General features: G+C 30.4%; 1 protein-coding gene across 1 annotated transcript in view; it reads right to left on the reverse strand.

The window, feature by feature from the left end:
* Positions 1 to 310: 310 nt before the first annotated feature.
* The window catches only part of LOC144848757 (ribosomal protein S6 kinase alpha-3-like), a 30,946-nt gene continuing 5,328 nt past the window's right edge, over positions 311 to 25,928 (reverse strand). Inside the window, exons 3-19 of the mRNA XM_078705657.1 lie at positions 17,217 to 17,327; positions 16,853 to 16,934; positions 13,760 to 13,840; positions 13,120 to 13,199; positions 12,636 to 12,742; positions 12,230 to 12,407; positions 10,789 to 10,859; positions 9,784 to 9,937; positions 9,084 to 9,186; positions 8,718 to 8,848; positions 8,376 to 8,435; positions 6,703 to 6,867; positions 6,190 to 6,348; positions 5,339 to 5,500; positions 4,910 to 4,986; positions 4,327 to 4,444; positions 311 to 4,026 (exon numbers count right to left, since the gene is read on the reverse strand). Of these exons, the coding sequence (XP_078561783.1) occupies positions 3,763 to 4,026; positions 4,327 to 4,444; positions 4,910 to 4,986; positions 5,339 to 5,500; positions 6,190 to 6,348; positions 6,703 to 6,867; positions 8,376 to 8,435; positions 8,718 to 8,848; positions 9,084 to 9,186; positions 9,784 to 9,937; positions 10,789 to 10,859; positions 12,230 to 12,407; positions 12,636 to 12,742; positions 13,120 to 13,199; positions 13,760 to 13,840; positions 16,853 to 16,934; positions 17,217 to 17,327 (2,103 nt within the window). The 3' untranslated portion in view covers positions 311 to 3,762. The remainder of the gene's footprint in view (positions 4,027 to 4,326; positions 4,445 to 4,909; positions 4,987 to 5,338; positions 5,501 to 6,189; positions 6,349 to 6,702; positions 6,868 to 8,375; positions 8,436 to 8,717; positions 8,849 to 9,083; positions 9,187 to 9,783; positions 9,938 to 10,788; positions 10,860 to 12,229; positions 12,408 to 12,635; positions 12,743 to 13,119; positions 13,200 to 13,759; positions 13,841 to 16,852; positions 16,935 to 17,216; positions 17,328 to 25,928) is intronic.

Here is a 25,928-nt window from a genome sequence, read left to right on the forward strand (position 1 = left end):
TTTGGTTAAAATGAACCGTTTATTTTGTCACTTTATAAGTGAAAAAATTATATATATTTTTTCTACAGAAGTGAATAACTTTATTAAAACTGCAAAATGGCCTATTAAAAGTCTTATTTTATTAATCATAATTGTTCATGTTTTTGGGGGACAATACATCTTTAATTATTTAATGCGTACAAAGGCCACCTGACTTCACATGACAGATTTGTATCAAAATACATATGATGCTTACGAAATGGAAAAACGGAAAAGGTTGGTCGTAGCAAATCGAAAGCTTCACTTTGAATAAAGACAAATACAAGTAGAATTCAGGCCAAAAGAGTGTTTAATTCTTTTCTTTAAACTTCTCTCTATTAAGTGTAGCTCTTGCCTAATGGACTTGGCACTATATACATATCAGTGATATTCGCTTAATATCTAACAGCTAAAGACATATTTTCTTTTTTTTTTTCAAAAAGTTCTCTTTAGAGAAATTGTATACAAAATGTGACAAAATAGAATTTGAAGGTTAATATGATACACACGTAATGGAGTATTCAAAAACATACATACGCAAAACTCCATCTAGCTTATTACTACATTAGGAGGATCCAATCTAAACTTGCCATGATATCATATCAAACAATATAAACAAAGCATGAGTGATATTAAATAGGCCTACGATCGACTGTGATGAAGTATTAAGAATAAGTTGCAACCAACAAGCTAACAATACCATTGCAAATTTACTACTGGCAGGCTGAATATATAAGTCGTTCAAGCGTATCAGCGGCGGGACCCCACTTGCTAATACAAAAATTAAAATATTTAACAATTTAAAATATAATTCAAAAAAGTTCCTAATATAATTTGGTTACAAAACTAAGAGATAAGCTGTAGTAGTAATGTACAAGAAAGATGTCCGTCTCCAGAGTGAGGACCCGCTGTTGTTCCAACAAGTTTAAGCAAACAAATCTCAAAATTAACATTAAAAATTAACATTATTGTATATATTTTCCTACATAATTAATATCACTAATTATAAAATCAACCATGTTACTATCAATTTTCTATTAAATTTGATGGTTCCCTTAATCTTCCACACATATTCTCACAGGCTCACACTTGTACAAAATAGAAACATTTAATAAACGAAATAATTTGTTTATTTACAGTCTGTCTGTTTGTCTGTCTCAAAAGCATGTTTTATCTAGAATGAATTTAAGGATAGCAAGTAAAGTATAGTATCCTACAAAAAGTAACCCAAATTATGTATATCATTGTTTTTGTTGGGAAAATGTATACTGTAAATTGTAATATAATAAAATATTTTCTTTTGTTTATAACAAAGAATTTAAATAATCTAACATTTTCCGATTGTGCTGTCCTTCTTTGGAATGCATACATTGTACTTCTAAACAAAAACAAAAAAAATGTGTGAAACATGAAATAGATGTACTGGCCTGTTACTGTAAATTATAAATCCCACCAAAATTTCCCCACACCAATAAATGGCCCCACCCTATTAAGATCACACCGATTTACTATACACATTTATAACCACACCCATATATACATGAGTGTAGATTAAGCCAGCCCATATATGACCTATGACCCTAATAAAAGACAATAACCTACACTTATGTTTGTAACAAGAGCTCTCCCTAGGCCAATTGTCGTTCATTTTACACCTTTTGATTACATATATTGCAAGATTTGTATATGATTTAATGGTTATTGTTCTGGCAGCAAATCCAAACATATGTGTATCGAATGGCCTAACTTGCTCAACCTGTTATCCTAATTAAAGTAACAAAATATAATTTTGTGTAATAAACGCCTTAAAAACAACCTTAGTTTTGTTTAACTTAAGTATACGAATAAATTAACAACACATACTACATATCTATGGCTGACATGACCAAATATGGGCCAGTAACAGTTTTAATATATTCAAAGTATCAAACCTGATTTGCATAACTGTCAATACATGGGTACAACTCATTGAATAAACATCATAATTAAATCTACTACTGTACTGTATATATTCCAAAACAAACAGGTACAATTCTTATGTTGTATAAAGCCTTGTCCACACTATCAAATTTAATGTGACAAAAAAATGTGATCGGATCGGATATGATGTCATATCACTACCATATTTGGTCAGATCACTACCATATTTGGGCACTTTTTTTGTAAAACTTGTTTGATAGTGTAGACAGAGCTTTAGAAAATGAAATGATATGAAGTAGTAACAGATAGGGAGAACTGTTCTAATACACAATCATTGTTTTTTTGTTTGTTATATTGTTTAACTTTAACATTGTAATATATTCAAACCACGTACAGTATTTGACACTTGTTAAAGGAAGACTTTATTTGTAACACATCACCCTGAGTTGGCAGCATACGACAAGAAATAAAGAGACTGATACAGTCCCCTTTAAATTTAATAAGGAATACATTTGGGTCGGACCGTTCCATTATTTCAAATTCCGCAACTTTAGAGTATGACAATAAATTTGAAATTGGAACCAAGATAAATGGAAGGAGTTGTAATATGTATTTCAACTATTTTACAAGGGAAAGTAATTTTATGGAATAAAAAGGAAAAATATTATTTATTTTGCACTATTTAAGCTTACTATATCATATTTAAATATTTGTTATTAAAAGTACAGGTCTGCACTGTGTCTATTGTGGGATTAGAAATGCACACGTTTAAATTATTATTTCCAATATACCATATAATAAAAACATGATGCATACTCGGTGTTTAAAGAGAATAATAAAAAATTTGTGCAGAAATTGATTATATAATATGCAATTTTTGTTAAATGGATAATATATCGAAAAATACAAATTTATACGCGAATTTCAAATGTATACAAACAAAAAGTTTTAAATACTCGTTATCTATTGCTAGGTAAAACACGGACAAGAATACGTTATTATAAATACTAGAAAATAGATTGAATAATATTTCTGATTTTTTTTAATATAGTGGAAATCCAAATTTATAAAATCCAACAAACAACAGAAGTATAAATGAAATAGAATGCGTATGTATGTCTAAATTGGTTTTTTTTTGTTTATATAATAATGATTTTAATAATAAAAATGTGTATATATTATCAATAAAAATAGTTTGCCAAGTGGCGTCTATCGTGGCGTAGTATTACAAATAGATACATGGTAGTTAATAAGCAGTCACAATGGAATATCCAACCATCTGATGTCCTACTGGTAAACACGTGTTGGGAGGCACGATATGTACATAACATGCCCATATATGGTCCTCTAATTTGGATGTCATGCTTATATTAGCCTATCAGAGGCAAGATATGGCCATGACATGCCCAAATACGGTCCTGTTATGATGTCATGACTATATTAACCTATCAGAGGCAAGATGTGGTCATGAAATGCCCAAATATGGTCCCATTATGATGTCATGATTATATTAGCTTATCAGAGGCAAGATATGGTCATGACATGTCCAAATACAGTCCTGTTATGATGTCATCACTATATATGCCTATCAGATTTATGCCTTAAAGGCCGAGAGGAGTATAATTTAATCAAAACTATATAACATGTTTATACTTTAAAACGTAAATCTGTAAATATACTGCCTTTATTCAGCTGATAACAACCCTTTGCCAATAACCTAATGTTTACCTTACTAAACTCATACATTGTTATACTTACATAGACTCAATACTATATATATTTTCTTCGGCACCTTTAATCTAATCAACTGCATATCTCATCATTTCAGAGGGTAGTGGAACTAAGCTTTTTAATCTTTCGACGTTGAGCCAGCATGGATGCGGTGACGGGCTCTAGCGGTTCCATCTTTGGAGCGCGGTTTAAAGCGGAATACGTAGCAGCCATCGCGGCCTTGACCGTAGCTGGATCTTGCGCGGTCAGTTTATTGCTTGGAATTGACTCACGTTCGTGGAACCAGCGGTGTTTGAGCACTTGTGCTGTACTGGGCCTCCTGTAAGGGTCTACGTGTAGCATCTTTTGTACAAGTTCCTATCAAATAAAACAGTATATTTGTGTAAATTAAGAGAAAATTACCATAATTGCACCACCTGATTCTCTGTACTGAATCTCTACATATGGCATGTCCAGTATCATAGCTAAATTCTATAATACAGTGTCACATGTGTATCACATGTGGTACCTGTATTATGTTAGATTAGTGGCCTATGATACAAGTATCATGTGTGATTGTGACACAAAGAATCAGCTGGTTGGATTCAATTACACATTCTTTGAAATCAAATAGTTTATTTTTTCAGAATGAGTATGTTATATTAGTAATAGCATTACCTTTGCATTGTTGGAGACATAATCCCAATTACCCGTATCCATGTTAAACTGTCCCTCACCAATACGAGCCAAGATACTCTCTGGTGTATCATCAGGTCCGTGGGCAAAAGGTGTCCGCCTAGAAAAAAGAAAAAGATCAAATATTCATTCATAGATCATTACATTGTGGGTGTGTATGCAAATTTGAAACTTAAAATCAGTTTTTTCTTAAAATTTGATAAATTTAAATATAACCAAGTTATAGAATATTTTTATTGTTTTAATTGTTTAACATAATTATCAAATCTATATTGTTTGAAGGTTTGCATGGCGATATTTTTTTTTAATATAAAGTTTGTGGTTCACCACATATGCTCTTTTAAAAAGAACTGCTAAGAAATACCAAACTTGTTACAATTTCTAAATAAATACACTATACTATCAAACTAGCTTAACAAAAAAAGTGTGATGCGGCCAAATATGTTATTGATATGCTTAAATTTGGTAGTGATATGATATCATCATGTCCATATATGGGCACATCACATAAAGTTTGATAGTGTAGACAAAGCCAAAGACTTTTATAAATTACATATTTACTTACCCTCCTAACATTGTGTAGAGTAGTACCCCTAAACTCCACACATCACATGCTGCATCATAACCCTGCCTCTTCAAAACCTAAAACAAGAAAACAATGATATAACTTAATAACAAATTTAGCAGCATCACAAAGTGACTAACATACAAAAAAATCTACACTATCAAATTTTATGTGACAAAAATGTGATGTGCCCATATATGGACATAATGATGTCATATCACTACCATATTCGGGCACATCACACTTTATGTTGTCAAACTAGTTTGATAGTGTAGACAGAGCTTTATAGAGCAAATACTCAGTTGAGAAAGAGTCCGTTGAGACAAACCTCTGGCCTCCATGTCACCAGTTTCTACAAAATTATTCTATTGTATTTCCTTTAATTGAAGAAAAAAAAAAGATAAAATTAATTGAGAAAATGTTTCATACCTCAGGGGCAACAAAGTTGGCAGTATAACAGGGGGTCATCAGTAACCCGTTCTCAGCTCTCATCTGTTTAGCAAATCCAAAGTCAGCTATTCTAATACTAGTAGCGCTAAAATCCTCATTAGCATACAGTATGTTACTAGGTTTAAGATCTCTATGTACAACCTGTTGAATAATAGATAATAAGCGTTCATTCATGATTCAGTATTTGGCTGCAATCCAAGTATGCTAGACGTCATGTATAAATATAAAAATACATTCATCATATTATTATCATAACTTAAGCTCTGTCTATCAAACTAGTTTGACAAAAAAAGTGTGATGTGCCCAAGCATGGTAGTGATATGACATCATCATGTCCATATATGGGCACATCACTTTTATTGTCACATACAATTTGATAGTGTAGCTTTAAGCTCTGTCTACACCATCAAACTAGTTTGACAAAAAAGTGTGATGTGCCCAAATATGGTAGTGATATGCCATCATCATGTCCATATATGGGCACATCAAAATTTTTTGTCACATAAAATTTGACTGTGTAGCTTTAAGCTCTGTCTACACTATCAAACTAGTTTGACAAAAAAGTGTGATGTGTCCAAATATGGTCATCATGTCCATATGGGCACATCACATTTTTTTGTCACATAAAATGTGACTGTGTAGCTTTAAGCTCTGTCTACACTATCAAACTAGTTTGACAAAAAAGTGTGATGTGTCCAAATATGGTCATCATGTCCATATGGGCACATCACATTTTTTGTCACATAAAGTTTGATAGTGTAGACAGAGCTTTACAATGTTTGTGTTCAGTTTTTTTTAACAGAGTGATAAATGATAACATATTCACATACCCTTTGCTGATGAAGATAGTCCACTGTTTTTGTTACTGTTAACATGATGTCGCAGGCCTCTCGTTCAGATAAGAATTTCTGTCTTAGTATTTTATCTAGTAATTCTCCTCCCTTCATCAACTCCATTACCATGTACACTTTGTTGCCGTCATCGTACACCTAAACCAAAGTTATAAATAAATCTTATACTCAATAATTGATTATCAAATATGAAAAAAAGATTTTGCAAAATGGACATATAAAATTGTTTAAAGCTCTGTCTTACACTATCAAACTTTATGTATCAAAAAAGTTTGATGTAGCCAAATGAGGTATTGATATACCCAAATATGGTAGTGACATGACATCATATGTTCATATATGGGCACATCACATTTTTTTTGTCACATAAAGTTGATAGTGTAGACAGAGCTTAAAACTAACAAAACAAACAATAAAAAATTCACTGAATAAACATAATAAAATGACACATAAGTTAAATGCATTACTGTTTTTTTGAAAAACTTTTCTTACATCTCTTAAAGTGATAATATTAGGATGATGTCCATATCTGAGTAATATTTCTATTTCTTCCTGGACATCTCGCTTGGTTTTTTCCACAATCTTCACTGCATATTCTTGACCAGTTGCTTTGTGAACACACCTTTTACACACAGAGTATGAACCCAAACCAATATCCTACACATTAAAAAAACAAATGAATCCGTAAATAATAATAAATCCATTGAGTTGTTGGATGCGTATTAAAATAAAATAAATACACAACACAATATCAGAAATGTCTTTCCTCTCACCATCACCTCCATTCTCAACAACCCTTGTATTGTCCCACAAAAACATGAAAAATTAAGATTTAAAAAAAAAAAAACAAATGAATCAGTAAATAATAATAATAAATCCATTGAGTTGTTGGATGCGTATTAAAATAAAATAAATACACAACCCAATATCAGAAATGTCTTTTCTCTCACCATCACCTCCATTCTCAACAACCCTTGTATTTTGTCCCACAAAAACATGAAAAATTAAGATTTAAAAAAAAAAAAACAAATGAATCAGTAAATAATAATAATCAATCCATTGAGTTGTTGGATGCGTTTTAAAATAAAATAAATACACAACACAATATCAGAAATCTCTTTCCTCTCACCATCACCTCCATTCTCAACAACCCTTGTATTTTGTCCCACAAAAACATGAAAAATTAAGATTTTAAAAAAAAACAACAAATGAATCAGTAAATAATAATAATAAATCCATTGAGTTGTTGGATGCGTATTAAAATAAAATAAATACACAACCCAATATCAGAAATGTCTTTTCTCTCACCATCACCTCCATTCTCAACAACCCTTGTATTTTGTCCCACAAAAACATGAAAAATTAAGATTAAAAAAAAAAAAAACAAATGAATCAGTAAATAATAATAATCAATCCATTGAGTTGTTGGATGCGTTTTAAAATAAAATAAATACACAACACAATATCAGAAATCTCTTTCCTCTCACCATCACCTCCATTCTCAACAACCCTTGTATTTTGTCCCACAAAAACATGAAAAATTAAGATTTAAAAAAAAAACAACAAATGAATCAGTAAATAATAATAATAAATCCATTGAGTTGTTGGATGCGTATTAAAATAAAATAAATACACAACACAATATCAGAAATGTCTTTTCTCTCACCATCACCTCCATTCTTAACAATCATTGTATTGTCCCACAAAAACATGAAAAATTTAGATTTTAATAGGCAATTTTGTAGTTTTAATAAAATTAATCACTTCCGTAGAAAAAACTGACAAAAATGTTTTCACTTATAAAAAGACAAAATACATGGTTAAATTCAACCAAAAACTTATTGAATTTGCATTCAATTACAGTTTTTTTCTGGTAAATAATTCTTTTTTTTAAATTCAATTTTTTATCAAAATGAATGAACTATGATGTAAAATTAAAATAGCATATTCAACAACAAAAATATTTATATTTTGTACATAATTTAGTTTAAGTTTCCTTGTAAATAGGCTTATTACTAAATCATTTTTTTTTTAAACTTTTATTTTAATTACTCTGGACACACCTTCATTCAAGTGTGCCACTGTTTCAAAAGTGTAGCTTCCAAATAAATTATTATATTTTTATTATTATATTTAACTCACACAAGAATATAACAAGCACTTACTTGTTTCAGATCATACTCCTCTTGAATTGAGGTTACTCTTGCATGCATTAGTCCTGCTTTCTGCAAACAGAAATATTCATAAAAAATTCATGTTTACAAAAATCAATTTTGATAATTGACGCAATGTTTACATAAAGGTTTGTAATATACGAATGATTCTGATTGGACAAAAAGCTGCATCAAACCATTAGCTTCCATCACGATTTTATTTAATTCATTTTTCCAATAATGTATAAATTAATATAAATGTATGCTACATATTTTGTGTAATGCATAGGTCTAAGATTGTAAAAACTATAAAATAATAAAATAAGTCAGTAAAGAAAATTACTTTATACGTACTTGTTCTAAAGTATTCCTCGTTGCTGCTGTAATTATACCGCCCTCCATAGACTCGATGAGATCCGGGGCTACGAAACTAAAACCTTTAAACAACTGATGAGCGCTTGCGCTAGGTGGAACACCGGGTGAGTCTAAAAAAGTGGGGTAAAAATGACAAAAGCTTTACTTACGCAAGACAAAATCATTTTTTGCATTCAATTAGCATTGCTAAGCAACAAAGACTAAGATTAATCATAAACAAATAAGCCATCAATCAGACTATAATACCTTTTGGTACTATTGCACGCCATGTGACCCACAATCGTCCAATCAAATGACAGGAATTTACTTTAATTTTAAAAATAACTCATCAATCAGACTTAATACCTTTTGGTGTCCTGGAGGTAAATTCCTGATCAAAATAAAATGCGTCATCTGCTCTTGTTACGGCTGGCTTGAATGGTGGCGGTTGTTCTCTTTTTAATAGTTTCTAAATAAATTAGATCAATTTGATTGATATTAAATTTAAAATAAGAAAGCAAAAGATATAAATGTGCTATAACAAGATTTTGCATATTGTAATATACAAATAATATTTAATGTTTATGAGATAAGAATATGAGGTTTATGAGGTAAGAATATTTCATGATTTAAAAGATTTACTGTTCTATAACAGGGAGCCGAGATAAAATTATCTATAGACTGATATGTAATATGTAAATATATCATATTTTTCTCTACCATAAATATGCGCCAGCCAGCAATTTTATTTTGAATGCGAAAAAAAAATGTTGCAAAACATGAATTAGAACCATAAATTATCCCATTAGATATCACTGTGCCGTTAGGTAGAACTAATACCACACAGTACATTAACCAATCACATGGCAGGCATATACTCAAGTGTGTTATATATAGATAAATAACACCATTAAACCTCATAATCTATCTAAACTCTGTCTACACTATAAAACTTTATGTGACAAAAAAATGTAATGATGATGATGTCATATCACTACCATATTTGGGCACATCACACTTTTCTTTGTCAAACTAGTTTGATAGTGTAGATTTAGTGCATACTTACAGGCCAGTTTATACTAGCAAAGAATTGATGGTTTTTTATGTCCTCCACCCCGTCCGCACCTGCACCTAGACGATTGGATGGATTCCTTTTAAATAATTGTCGCAATAAACTTTGTGCCTCCGGACTTAAAAACTGCGGCATTCCTAGCTTGGCTCTAAAATAGAAAATATAAAACAATTGTTAATTATTTTAATATTTTTAAATATTCTTTTTAATATTTTTAAATATTCTTTTTAATTATTTAATAATTCCTAGATTTGCTCTAACATAGAAAATATAAAACAATAGTAAATTATTTTAATATTTTTAAATATTCTTTTTAATATTTTTAAATATTCTTTTTAATATTTTAAAATATTCTATTTAATATTTTTAAATATTCTATTCATGATCACAATTGTGCTTTTTTTTTTCTTATGTTTGTGGCAAGTACAATATCTAGATTTAATTTTGGGTTCAGTACACTTAGGTTTCAGTTAGGTTAGAGTGTTGTGTAAACCAATTTGTGACGTAACATACTGTATATCTAAAGATGTATTGTCCCCAAAAACATGAAAAATTATTAATAAAATCAGATTTTGAATAGATTATTTTGTAGTTTTAATAAAGTTCATCATTTCCGTAGAAAAAAAAACTGGAAAAAATTTTCACTTCACTTATAAAATGGCAAAATAAATGGTTAAATTTAACCAAAAACCATTGGCTGGCAGCCAATTTGAGTATTTGTTGCTTTAAATTGGTTTTTTAGGTAAACACATTTTTTTTTCGATCCAACTTTTGGTCAAAGTGGATTACTATTTGGCATATTCAACATAAAAATGTTTAAGAATTATTTTTTCAGGGGGAAAATACATCTTTAAACAATACCTAGGATAATTTAAGTACTTTTGAGCTATTGTCCAGATGTAGGATTTGTTCATGTAATTGAGGGTTATAGTAAAATTGCTAGCGCATGTTTTGCGTCTCCATGTAAACGTGTTTGGAAAAGGACAATAGAGGGCTTACTTTAGAATCATTGCCATGGTTTCCTTTCTGTGTTGTCCTTGAAATGGCAATGCTCCTGTTAACATCTCAAACTAAAAAAAAAAACAAATAACATTTAAAATGACAGTAGCTTAGGATTAATCACTCAACATACTCAACACAAGGTCAAGATCAAAATATACACTGAAAATGTTCTCAAAATATATTACATGTTAATGTGTATTATAATCAGCATATCCACTTAATGGATACCCAGCTAATGCATTGATGCAATATTGTGCTAGGCCGTGGTGGGCGTGAACACACCTACCTTTAAAATCTTCCACCCACCCTTTAAACGCTTCAACTCACCCTAATTTCAACATAGCACCCACCCAAATAAATCTCCAGATACCTTAAAGTCCTGATTTATTTAATTTTTCTCACCCAACAATAAATTGCTAACGCCCGCCTACTTCTTTAAATTCTCTAACTACATCCCTAAGAGAGCAATTTGAATACACAGTATATAAAGTTACAGTTTTTCTAATCGAAATAATGCATACATAATATTGAATCTACAACTATGAAGTAGCATAAATAAATGGCCAAATAAATAGGTACCCTGGGCCTATTTAGGTTCAATTATTTCACACGGTTTATAATACTGTATTTTTTTAAAGATAAATAGTTTATACAGATGAACAAAATGTTGAATAATGAAAAAAATGGAAAAAAATTGATATTGCATCAAAACTATGGCTCTGTTATAATGTACATCTAGGGAACATCACATTACCTAATTGTGTAGACAATTGTATTAAAAAACTAATAATAAATTTATTGCCATACAGATTTAATCCACTTATCACTTCATTGATATTCTAGCGACTCCATACTTTACATATAATCAATATTACTAAGTCTTCATAACTATGACACTGTTACTTGACACCAACACACTTTCAATCAAATTTACTATTAATATTGATTATTGCATAAAATCTAAGTCGCATCTTAATAAGTTAGACACTGCGCTTAAATTTCTTTGTTTTATCAATCTTGCATTTCTATTATTTAGATAAATTCCATAGTCAGTAAAATATGTTTTTTATAAATTGAATTTAAACAGAAAAACCCCTCCTCAAGGGTCGGGTTATAGATCCAAGTTATAAAGGCACTTAGGATAGGATAGACAGATTCCTTTTTTACTCAGGCTCCTGTTCTGGTGAGCTCTCATATGGGAGCTTCAAAGTGCTTGAGAACAGACCGGTGGAAATGGTTCCTCTGCTTTTTTTTTGGTTATCTTAGGATATTTTATGCATCATTTTTGTGTGTAAAGCACTTATATTGGGCGCTATATAAGATTACTATTATTATTATTATTAAACATTACCTTTTGTGAAAATACATACCAAAAAAACCTACTTTTCAACTTGGGATTGACGGACTTAGATTTAACAGTAGGTATTAATTAACTCACCATAAGTACACCATATGACCACCAATCAGCAGCCGTCGTGTGACCCCTTCTGTTGACGACCTCCGGGGCCATATATTCTACTGTTCCGCAAAATGAATACGCTTTACTGTCTTCCACTGATTCCTTACTAAGTCCGAAATCTGTCAATTTGACGTGGCCATCTTTATCTAATAATATACTACAAATAAAATAAATACAAATTAGATTATTTTCTGATGAATGTTCTGTGGATGAACTAACCAATCTCACTAAAGTGAGATATTATTCCTGAATAACAACTATTTCACTTAAGTCAATATATATTTAAGGATCTTTCTTAAGTGGCAATTTTCAGGTTTTTCTTTACCGAATCTGTTATGTTACACGTTTAGTTGTGTGTGCGTATACGCTATATTATTTTACTTACTTTTCCGGTTTCAGATCGCGATATATTATCCCCAGACTATGAAGGTGATCTAACGCCAAAGCTAATTCAGCGAGATAAAACTTTACATCTTCTTCTGTAAACATTACCTGCAAAAATGGAAAAACAAAGTTGCTAAATCAGAATAAAATCAATCAATATAAAAGAAGTCTAAATCTCTGTCTACACTATCAAACTTTGAAAAAAAAAATATGATGTGCACATATATGGACATGATATATATCACATATCACTACCTTATTTTGACATACCACTACCATATTTAGGAACATCACACTTTTAGTTTGATAGTGTAGACAGAGCTTAACATTACGTAATTTCTTCCACAAAACATTCAGCTTTATTTAATATTATTCCTGAAAAAATGTATGTATTTCTACTATTGATAAATTAATGTGAATTTGTACAAAATGTACAAAAATAAATATAAATAAAATGTGCAAAAATAAAAATAAATAAAATGTACCTCTTTAGACAACCTCGTAAACAAGTCTCCTCCTCTGAGAAAATCCAGAATCAAGTATAATTTTCCTTCTGTTTGGAATGCTGAAATAACAAACATTAAAATGGTAATTCTGATTAATGGAGATTATTAATGGAGATTATTAATGGAGATTATTAATGGAGATTATTGATGGTGAGTTACAAACAAGAATCTACACCAACTTGATAGTGGCCAATCGTTGGTCAACCACAATAGAAACGGTACTTGACCGGTCATTTGTGACTTTTCTCAAATTTCAGTTTGTTTACAAATGTCAAGGAGTTTAAATTTTTAAAATCCGGTTTCCTACTTTAACATGTGTACTTTAGAATATATATAAACTGTACATTACAATTAATCGTAGTAGAGCTGTAGCTTGGTGGTTATGCTTGCCTCACAATCCGAAGGTCCTGGGTTCAATCCTGACCTAGTGCCAGGGTTGTAACTCACAACTCTTTCAACTCTACTCCATAAGCCTCAATGAGACTTAGTTTTAAGCATGATAAATTATTAAATAGTTTATCCATCCTGTAATTGGCGAGTTACTCGCTGTTGGATACGTATAAAGAAGAAAAAAATCACAAAAGAATGATAAAACATAAACTTTAGGTTGACAGCTTACCATAGTGTAATTTCACAATAAATGGATGGTTCACTTCAACTAATATATTTCTTTCCATTTTTGTTCTCACTCGATCTCGTACTAGAAAATAGAGAAAATATCAAACAATTCAACCAATTATGATAATAAATTCATTCATACATCTCAGTTACAGGTGGGGTTGATTAAAATGATTAAAACATTTAACGAACGAACGAATGTAATTAAAGTACATAACGAATATTAGGTAAAAGTCACTCCACAGACAACACTTGGTTACAATGCATTTTTTAAATTATAGATATTGTAGTTATTATTTCAGTGGAAATCAAATTAAAGGTTCTTAAATTAATAGTACTGCTGTATATACTAAAATATAACTCCACATCTTAAGGGGACACCTTTTGGACCAAATATACTGTAGTGTCCCCTTAATAGAGGTTTCTCCTGAATAGGGATGTCCCAAAGGAGGGCTTCTACTGTATTACATACTAAAATATACTCCACATCTTAAGGAGACACCTTTTGGACCCAATATACTGTGTGCATATTAAAAAAACACCTTTTGGACCCAACAAAGTTCCCCTTAATAGAGGTGTCCCTTTAATAGAGGTGTCCCTTTAATAGAGGTGTCCCCTGAACAGGGGTGTCCCAAAGGAGTGGGTGCTACTGTGTACGTTATTATAATATACAGTAAGATACAGCCTGGATTAGGCTTGTTTCTTTTTTTTCTTTATTAGACTCACTTAACCGATTAGTTTTCCAAACTAGCTCTAATTATAGCATCATTTAAAGGAAAGTGTCCTTAATTGGAGCATGTCTTTAATTATACGGATTTTAATTCGAAGGAGACAAACTACTACGAAATAAATTAGAAAAAATTATCGCATCGTACGACACGACCTTGCCAAAAATAATATTGTTATAATAATAATAAAAGAACGTTTCTTAAATTATTTATTTATAAAGGTTAAATATTTTAACTAATTATATACCGATTGTCTAATCAACATAATTCGTCAAGGTACAATACTTCTATTAAAAATAATAAATAAAATCTAATGAATATTCATAATTAGCTACATCCTAATTAGAATAATGTTGTCAACAACTGAACATTGTGATCTGTAAAAGCTTATTACTGATAAAAAATAGAAGATTCATTATTATAATGATTAAAATAAAATGTAATCTAGATGAATAAAGCATCCTTGCATTTAAATAATTTATGTAAGCACTTTATATAAAATGTACAATTACCTTTATGTACTCACTTTAGGTAAAATGTATGCATGTACAGTAACCCCTTAATGTAAAGTGTGTGTACAATATACATTGATGTTAAAGGTTTATGTATAATGTACGATATATGCATAATATAAGTGAGTACACTAAACTCATCCAAACCAAGACTCCGTGAAACCAAAATATAAGTAAAATATAAAACTTAAAACCAAACATTTTATTAGTAATAGGCTGTAATGCATTTTAGGGGAGAGAGAAAAATTCTGTATGTTTAGATTTGAGAATTGGACCTTAAACATTTATGTGACAAAAAAATGTGATATGACCATATATGGACATGACGATGTCATACCACTACCATATTTGGGCACATCACATTTTTTTTGTCAAATTATTTTGATAGTGTAGACAGAGCTTTACAATGTCATATCACTACCATATTTGGGCATATCACATTTTTTTTGTCAAATTAGTTTGATAGTGAAGACAGAGCTTTACAATGTTGCAATGCAATTTATTTCTACTGTACGCTAATGTAGTAGTACATGCATGTTGGACACTTCTTTATTTTCTTAAACTTGTTCTTCATTAAATTCAAATCTCTCGAGTGCACTAAATTATTCAGTGGATTGAGTGCATGCGTTAAGACTTCAATTCTACATACTTAAATACATATAAAATCAGATGCTATATATTTCATATGGTAGATAACTAGTAAGTTTAATTAGCAAATTGTGAGATAGGTTACATTAAAGATGTATTGTCCCCCAAAAACATGAAAAATGAAGATTAATTAAATCAGACTTTGAATATGTTATTTTGTAGTTTTAATCAAGTTAATCAGTTCCATAGAAAAAAAAACGAAAACAAATTATGTTTTCACTTGTAAAATGACAAAATAAATGGTTAAATTCAACCGAAAATCCATTGGCTGGCAGCCAATTTGACCATTTTTTGCTTTAAATTACATTTTTTCAGGTAAAGACATTTTTTTTCGATCCAATTTTTGGTCAAAGTGGATAACTATTATGTTACATTAAAATGGAATATTCAACAAAAAATGTTTTTAGAATTATTTTTTCAGGGGGACAATACATCTTTAAAAATACTCTTCATAAACTAATTAACATAATATGACTTCTATTATTGTGAAAATATTTTAGGGCCCTTAAAGTCTTATTCAATTCTAATTACGTAAGTGAAATTTTAGGTAATACACTGTCGTACTGATCAAACTAATTATTATTATTATTATTATTACTAATTAGTATATAAGTATATATGAACTTGGGATTTGTATGCTTGTTACTATGTTACTTGTTTTTAAGCTCTGTCTACCCTATCAAACTTTATGTGACAAAAATGTGTCCATATATGGACATGATGATGTCATATCACTATCATATTTGGGCATATCACTACCATATTAGAGCACATCATACTTTTTTTGTCAAACTAGTTTGATACTGTAGACAGAGCTTTAATGTTCTTTCTGTAAATTAACAACGCTCCTTTAAGTTATTAAGGTTTGAGTCTATTTGCTCAGAACCTGACCTTACAGTGCTTCATAAAATTATTATTGAATTCAAGTAATTTAAACTTAACAGGAATAAGAAAATTCAAATAATTAAATCCTAGTGGTACATACAGCAAGACCATAAAAATACAAGCAAATCCATTAAAAAATTTTTTGAAGAGACACCTTAGTATTTACAACCAGCCCCACCCACCTGGAAACCTTAGTGCGCCCCACCCTCCTGGAAACCTTAATGCGCCCCACCCATCTGGAAACCTTAGTGCACCCCACCCACCCAGCTTGCCCCACCCACCCAGCCTACCCCCACCACCAATTTGGTTCATACTTCTTACCTTTTAGCGTCGCTTTCTTCAATACTTTCATGGCGTATAATGTCCCGGCATCATCTCCAGCATTTTTACGTACAAGAAAAACCTTGATAATTTAAATGAAATAGCAATTATTAACTTTATATTACAAATAAATGTGGTGTAACCATATATGGGCATGATGATGTCATATCACTACCATATTTGAGAATATCACTATCATATTTGGGCATATCACTACCATATTTGGGTATATCGCTACCATATTGGGCACATCACATTTTTTTGTCTAAAACTAGTTTGATAGTGTAGACAGAGCTTTAGAGTACATCCAAAAACATGTATTTATTGAAAAATATAATACACAATAATATATTAATTATCGTACCTTGCCAAACGAACCCTGGCCAAGTACTTTGAGCAGCTCAAACTGAGCGGGGTCGCCCTTCTCTCCATCTTTGGTAACATTGGTTATGTTCACTTCTCTCATTTCTTCATCCTAAATAAAATAAAAATTTCATAATATAAATTGAATGGAAATTAATTTCATAAAGTCTGTCAAATACATAATTTATACATAATTTCCATTTTTTCCCCTTAGATTTAAAATTAAAATTAAGGTACAAATTGATTAAAATAGCATAAAAAAAAAGTAATTTAAAATTAAATTTCAATGAAACTATGTGCTCCATTTAATATGTGTAATTATGATGCAAGTAAGAGATTTAAATTACACAAACCAAAAGTGTTGTTGGTATATCTGTGAGTGAAACGGTACCTACTATAGATAAACCGAAAATAGCCTCTCTCTCCCAAGAGAGCATACATTTAATAAAAGAAAACAGTAGAGCACCCCTATCAGATAATGGTGTTGTCCGCACCATTATGTGAGAACCATCCCATCCCATCTATAAGAGAGTGCCGATATCTAGATAAACCAAAAATAGCCTCTCTCTCCCAAGAGAGCATACAGTATATTTACTATAAAACAGTAGAACATCCATATCAAATAATGATGTTGTCCTCACCCTTAAAGATGTATTGTCCCCCTGAAAAAATATTTCTTAAAAAAATTTTTGTTGAATATTCCATTTTAATGTAACATAATAGTTATCCACTTTGACCAAAAATTGGATCGAAAAAAAATGTATTTACCTGAAAAAATGTAATTGAAAGCAAAAAATGGTCAAATTAGCTGCCAGCCAATGGATTTTTGGTTGAATTTTAACATTTATTTTGTCATTTTATAAGTGAAAACATGATTTTTTTTCTATTGAAGTGATTAACTTTATTAAAACTACAAAATAACATATTCAAAGTCTGATTTAATTAATCTTCACTTTTCATGTTTTTGAGGGACAATACATCTTTAAGTGAGAACCATCCCAAATATTATCATCATAAGTATTATTTCAATCAGCTCATTATCTTACCAGAAATAGGTAATATTCCAAAAGAAAATGTTGGCCATAATTTTAATAATATTATAGACTTTATGGTAAGACCCATTTACAACAGACATTATTGATAATAATTACATTTTTTACCAAGAAATGCAATCCATAAAATATAATGTCATATTGTTGCAGGTATAACCTTCATCCATGATTATGATTAATGTTGGTAGATTGTATGCTACAGTATGACAATGGAGTGTGTTTCATTGCAAGGGGAATGTATTTGTAGTTTACTACAGTTGATTACAGTAGTAAAACTCATGTTATTGTACAAATCATCTCAATATTTATACAACAAACAACAATTATCATCAAAGATCCATTCAAGTATTCTTTTACACAATTTTTTGTGTAGCGTTTTCCTGTCAAATAATCATGATTTGAAGTCTCTACAAATCTAAATGTGGTATATTATAGCTTAACTATATAATGTTGTGGAGCTGCAGCTTGGTGGTTAACATGCTTGCCTTCGAATCCCAAGCTCCAGGGTTCAATCCTGACCTAGTGCCTGGGTTATAACTCACACTCTCCTGGGCCTTTCTCAACTCCACTCCCTAAGCCTCAAATGTGACTTAGTTTATAAGCACAATAAATTATCAAAATAGTTTATCCATCCTGTAATTGGCGAGTTACTCACTGTTGGATGCGCATGATATAAAAATTTAAAAAATATTTGTATCATAATGTAACTGTACAACATAAAACAGGAAATTTAAATTTCGTCTAGAATTATACTCTTGCAAATAGCCTACAGTACCAATTGTTGAAAGCACAAACTCATATACAGAATCTCTCTGTAATAGATCAATTAATCTATCACTACCAATTTTGGGTATTATCACTACCATATTTGGGTACTATCAGTACCAAATTTGAGCAAATCACATTTTTTTTATCAAACTATTTTGATGTGTAGACAGAGTATTTTATCATACTGTACAACACACTATATAACAAGAAATTTCGTCTAGAATTATACTCTTGTAACTAGCCTGGTACAGACACAAATTGTTGAAATCACAAACTATATAATCTCTCTGTAATAGTTCAAATAATCTATCATAGTTCAATTAATCTGTTTGCCTACAAATTCTAAGCTTTTCTTCTCGGAAATTAACTGTTAAATCTAAACATGTCATTTGACACATCAGAGACCTTGCCGACGGCCAAGTCAATGTTCTCTTTTACAAATCAAACAGGAATAACCTACAGTTATTAAACCCATCATTACATTCAACATTAAACTTCAGTTCTAAACTAATTTCCATAAATACTTAACTATACTATCTCAGGACCCATTAACCTCTCTAAACTTGATCACTTTACATTTACAAATGTCATAGTAATTATACAGTTGAAAAGGATGTAATTTTATTTTTGTAAGTTAAATAATGCAATTACATTCAACTTTATTGAACCAAAAAAGCAGATTTTAACTCATGGTTGGTTTCAATGATGTAAATGTTAATGGGGAAATAACCAGTCTACTGGGCTGAATGGCGCACAGGTGTGGACGACACATACTAACTTTCTTTTTCCCCCAGGGTCCCTCTTCGTGTCAGGTACTGCCAACAAACGCCACCTGACGCCACCTGTTCGTCTGCCCACAACGACAAGATGTAAACGCATCACAACCAATTTGACCAAATCACAATGCAATGGTTCATCAAAACGGTCGCGATTGTGAACTCACCAGCACTACATCGTTGCGGTGCCTCTAAGTGGGTACTACGCGTAAATGGTTAAGGCACACGGTCATTTCTAGCAGTATTGCTGTAAACATACACATAGCTCCCAACTAGTTGTCAATTCATATTATTACGGATTAAAACATTATTTTTATTTCTTTATACTGGGAAGCCTGTTCAGCAGTAAACTATTTTTTCCCACAGTGCCCAGTATGTGCGAGTGGCTGTGTGTGTGTACTAGTACACCGGGGTAACCCCCTACTCGTCTTAAAAGATGTATAGTACTAGGTTCTTTAAAGTGCACATGAGCTAAATGTGTACTGTACATGTACTACGGTTTTATAGACCTTATTTGAGGAGACTCGTTCTACCACCAGAACCATGGAGCAAGTGAGCCTCGAACCCTTGCCAATGTTATGACTGCATAATTACAGTTCCACTATCTTAACCGTTCGGCCACTCACTCACATTCTGTTGGGTGGTGTTTACAGAATGGACTCAAGACCTGAATAAACTTCGACATAATATACAAGAGGACTTGTTTCTTAGAAATTTTTATACAATGCTTGACATCTCCTGCTTGACATTACTGTAGTAATTAAAAGGTAAACATTCAAAACATAGTCTAATAGACATGTTGTTTTCATGTTGCAGTGAAACGTCTGCCCACTCATAAACATTTAAATCTCTTATAATAAATCTTAAGAGCTTGAAACATGAAAACACGATTACCAATCCACCTACATAACAGAACAATTATTGAAATATTTTTCATAAAATTGTTAAAAACTCTCAAATACCTACAGTACTTCATATTATTTTATTTTATGGCATGTTCTATCACCAATAATACTAAAGCTCTGTCTACACTATCGAACTTTATGTGACAAAAAAATGTGATGTGGCCATATATGGATATGAATGATGATCATATCACTACCATATTCAGGCATATCACTACCATATTCAGGCATATCACTACCATATTCAGGCATATCACTACCATATTCAGGCATATCACTACCATATTCAGGCATATCACTACCATATTCAGGCATATCACTACCATATTCAGGCATATCACTACCATATTCAGGCATATCACCACCATACTGTATTTGGGCACATCACACACTTTTGTCAAAACTATTTTTATAGTGTAGACAGAGCTTAAAAGAACATGGTTCTCTACTAATTCTTAACATATATGTCTACTACTAAGTCTATAATTGTTCTACTATACCCTCTGTACTGTGTATAACATACAGTACTGTACATACTTGTGGTAATATTCCGTCATTCAAATTACAACCACTTTCATTTTAAGAATCAATTAATAGAATTGAAAGACAAACTTTAACGCTTGATGGAAACGTATTAACGAAATTTAATATCACATGACATGATGGAGCCAATCAATAAACATCAATAAAACCATTAATTGCGCTCATACGCTGGATACTATTACTATATGTTAGCTTGAATGAATGGCTATAGTTCTTGACGTAATACAAATCATCTTTTAAATGTTATGATAATACAGTATTAAATTCTAAGGTTAAGCTCTGTCTACACTATCAATTTGTATGTGGCAAAATAATGTGATGTGCCCATATTAACATGATGATGTCATATCACCACCATATTTGGGCATATCACTACTATATTTGGGCACATCACACTTTGTCAAACTAGTTTGATAGTGTAGACAGAGCTTTAGACAAACTAATATTTACTAAGGTTATGTTCAAGACAATAAAAAGATTTGACTGTAAATTATCATAAAATTCGTAAAGGTTAAGAAGACGTTATTTACCTTCATATTTACTTTCAGTTCCTTCATTATATTCACTAACTCTTGCTTAATATAAATTGAAAATCTTCAAACAATACAGTAATAACAATCAGAATTTATGGACAAAATGATGATTCTTCAACTCAGCATATTGCAATCTCAGACTCAACTCGTACAACTAAACAACCTCGTCACTTACAATCAAATTTATCATGTGTGTAGGAGAATGTGTAGGCAGTGCTTTAGATTTAAATACTCAGAACTTACTCAGAATTGACCAGCAATTTCCCCTGGCAAGTACACACCCATCCACTGAGTACATTTCATCTTAATAGACATTTCCTAATCTCAAATTATACATTTTCTTTGGTTGATCATGCGTAGATTATTACAAGACGACGTACATCAAAATAAAAGGTTACGTTGGTGAACGTGTTAAAAGTTTAACCGCAAAACAAGGTGAGCCTTCAATTTTAATTATCTTATAGTGTCTGCTTTTAACTTTTATCAGAAGACGGAATCTTTGACAATTTTCTCAATTCTGACAACTACAGTATCATAGATTATGTACGGAATTATCAAGATTAGCTGCAAAGTGTCAATGCACTCTACTGTACACAAAATCATCCGTAATGATTGTTTACATCCCAGACAATAAAGATGTATATTTATGTCAATTCCAAGTACAGTAAATGTATCTTTAAATATATATTTTTTTAAATTACAGCACTCACCCAGAAAAAAGCCCATCCCCTTGAACATAAAATCACATCCAGTTTGTATTGATGTCAATTTCAAGTAAAGTAATGTTTCTTTATATTTTTTTTAAATTACAGTACTCACCCGCGAAAAGCCCGCCCCCCTTGAACATAAAATTACGTCCAGTTTGTATTAATGTCAAAGTACAAAAAATGTATTTTTATTTTAATTAATTGAACATAAAATCACATACAGTTTGCGGGGACTCAAAAATGTACACCAGATAATATTACAGGAATTCTAAGGTTCTATCTATTTTGTTTATAAATTAACTGTCCGAAGGCGAATTTTGTTTGTGGCAAAAAAACTCCAATCATTTTTGCTGATGTTTTAGATCATATATTTCAAAAACTAAATGTGTTTTACTATGCACTAAAATCTTAAAATTAATGATAAATGTGCCTCATTTTGCACAAAAAAAAAATTATCAAAAGAAGGCGGGCTTAAACCAGCATCAGCATGGTTTATCAGAATCCATAACTAAGAACGAGAGACATTGTAAATATATTAGAATCTTTACAAAATTTGTCAAAGGGGCATTCCACAGTATTTTTTTGTTACGGACGGGACATTTTTGAGAATATAACTAGACATATCTTAGAAATAAAAAAGAATACAAGATTCAAAGTAGAATAAATGTATACATATATGGCCAATGTTTATTATGAAAGTCAAAAAAAGAAAAAAGACTGTACAAAAAAAAATTTATTATGAAAATTGTGTGCGTCGCGGACAGGACGGCAAATGGACATGACTTTTGAGAAGGTTTACGTATTGTAATATTTCTCCTTATTTAAAAGAGATTTTAAAATTTGTTTTGTATTATTATGTTGCCAGATAGTTGTTTTAGATAACTGAATGTTAATTATAAAAATTGAACTGCAAATTTATTAATAAATATGATTTATATGTCGTTACGGACGGGACATTTCTAACGTCGCGGACAGGACAACTTTGTCCACGTTAAAAAATTGTATAATTTTGCTATTAAAAAAATTTAAAAATAAGTTTTTTACATCAATGTAATCTTTTATTTACAAATCAAAATATAATTCAACCTTTGAAACACTGTTTAAAAGTTTATGTCAAGTGAAAATATTAAAATTCATAAATATGAAATATTATTTATAAAATTAATTATTCAAAGAGTTATAACGAGAAGCAATATTGTAAAATGTTATCAAAATATTTATTTACACTAATATAAAAGTTATGCTTGCCATATTAAACAAGACTTCAAGATATTAACATATTTAAGGCGAATCTTTAAAAATTGGCGTTGGTGTTTGACGTCTGAATTTGTTAGTGGATCCAAGTTGCATCTGAAATTTTCTTCTGTCCTTGCTTGGATTTAATAACTGTAGGCCTACTTCTATTAAAATTCAATCTTAATTATTTAGTATCTGATTTATAAAAGGTTCTTGGTTGCAAATTCACCAAAGAATTAAATCTACAAAGCGATGACCGCACCCAATACTCCCATTCATACTGGTCATGTTGTTTTGGATTTAGGTATTGTTCTTTTGTGGATTGTTATTTTAAATACAGACCACAATGTTTTGTGATTAATAAACAAAAGTTAACACCTTTGTACAGTACTTCTCAGCCTACAGTACAAAAACACTTTTTAATTCTTACAATATTGTCATCACATTCATAAAAAAAATGTCCCATCCGTAACATTCAATAAATTTTGATAGTAATGTTTTTTTAATTAAAAAAAATACAAGTTTCAAAAAACTTGTTTAAATCTATTGCAATTTAATATCCTTAGGAGTTGAAAATTAAGATTTAAAATTAGGAATTAAATAACAATTTTAAAGCCATTACTTCAATAAACACAAGTGAGGAAAAAACCCCAATCGAAATGTCTCAGAAGTAACAATTATGCATTTTGAAATGCAAGTATGAAAATAATAAACAATTTTAATAAAATAATTTATTATGAATAATTGCAGCTTACTTTGAAAAAAAAGTAACTGCAGTGATATTTATGGGCAAAAATATTAACAAGATGCATGGTTTTATTATGAAATAAAAAGGATTTAAATTATATGTCCCGTCCTTAACAAAAATGTCTGTCCCGTGCCTACGAAAAATGTCATCAATATATTTTTGAATATGATATTTTCACCAAAAGTTTCAAAATATTTGTTTATAATGTATTGCATATAGTTTTAAAAGGAGAAAACAAAATATTAAATTGTGGTATCAATACTTTTAACTGAAATGTAAAAAACACCATAAAACTACTATTAAAATGTCGCGGATGGGACAATTATGAATTTTGAAATGTATATATGAAATTTAATAAACAAAATATGTGTTATAAAATGCTTGAATATGTACAATAGGGACATAGAGTAACTATATCTGGCAAAAAAATGTTCAAAAGATGCATGGTTTGTGAAATAATTAGGATTTAAATGATACGTCCCGTCCGTAACAAAAATGTCCCGTCCGTAACAGTATATTTTTGAAATATGATATTTTCATCAAAATCTAAAATTTTCCAAAAATTTGTTTATAATATAATGAGATATAGTCCTCAGGAGGAGAAAATGAAATATCAAGATTTTGGCATCATTACTTTTAAAATAAATGTAAAAAAACCGCCTAAAACGTCGCGGACGGGACATTTATGAATTTGAAATGGATGTATGAAATTAATAAACAACAAAATTTTAATTAAATACTTGATTATGTATTATTGAGACATAAAGTAACTATATCTGTTGAAAAAACAGTAATAAGATGCATAGTTTATGAAATAAATAGGATTAAAAATGTCCCGTCCGTAACGCCAAATATGACTTTTTCATATTTAATATTCAATAACTTAAAAAATCAATATCAAAAAAATAAAAAAAATGTTATTTAATAAACTTCAACATGTCTACTTTGAGAAATGGCCAAGAGTTACATCAAAATCAGTAAATGAAATTTTTAAACCCACGGACCAAATACTGTGGAATGCCCCCAAAACAAACTGAATAAATCTCTGACTTCTGTGTTATGCTAGATTTTTTGGTAATTAAAGGATAACGTTTCAAAATAAAGGAAACGAGTATTCCTATCATTATATTTTGTTGCGTATGTACGTAGGAGTATATTATTATTATTATAAATTTTGCAGACATTTTGGAATACCATCAGAACGTATTAAAAAGGAATTTATAAAATCCATCAATTTTGGAACAAATTAAAATTACAAAAAGGTCAATAGTGTAGAATACTCAGTACATCAATTTGTCAACGGTTTTAATTTATAACAAAAATTCATTTTTTATTACTTTTTATTTGTTCAAAATTTAATTTTGTCTTGTTACAAATTTAAGAATTTATGATTAATTTCTAGAATGAAATCAGATTTTTGATTTCACAAGATTACCTCAATTTTA

The sequence above is a fragment of the Antedon bifida genome, chromosome 7 (assembly GCF_963402885.1).
Source record: "Antedon bifida chromosome 7, ecAntBifi1.1, whole genome shotgun sequence".
Classification (NCBI taxonomy): domain Eukaryota; kingdom Metazoa; phylum Echinodermata; class Crinoidea; order Comatulida; family Antedonidae; genus Antedon; species Antedon bifida.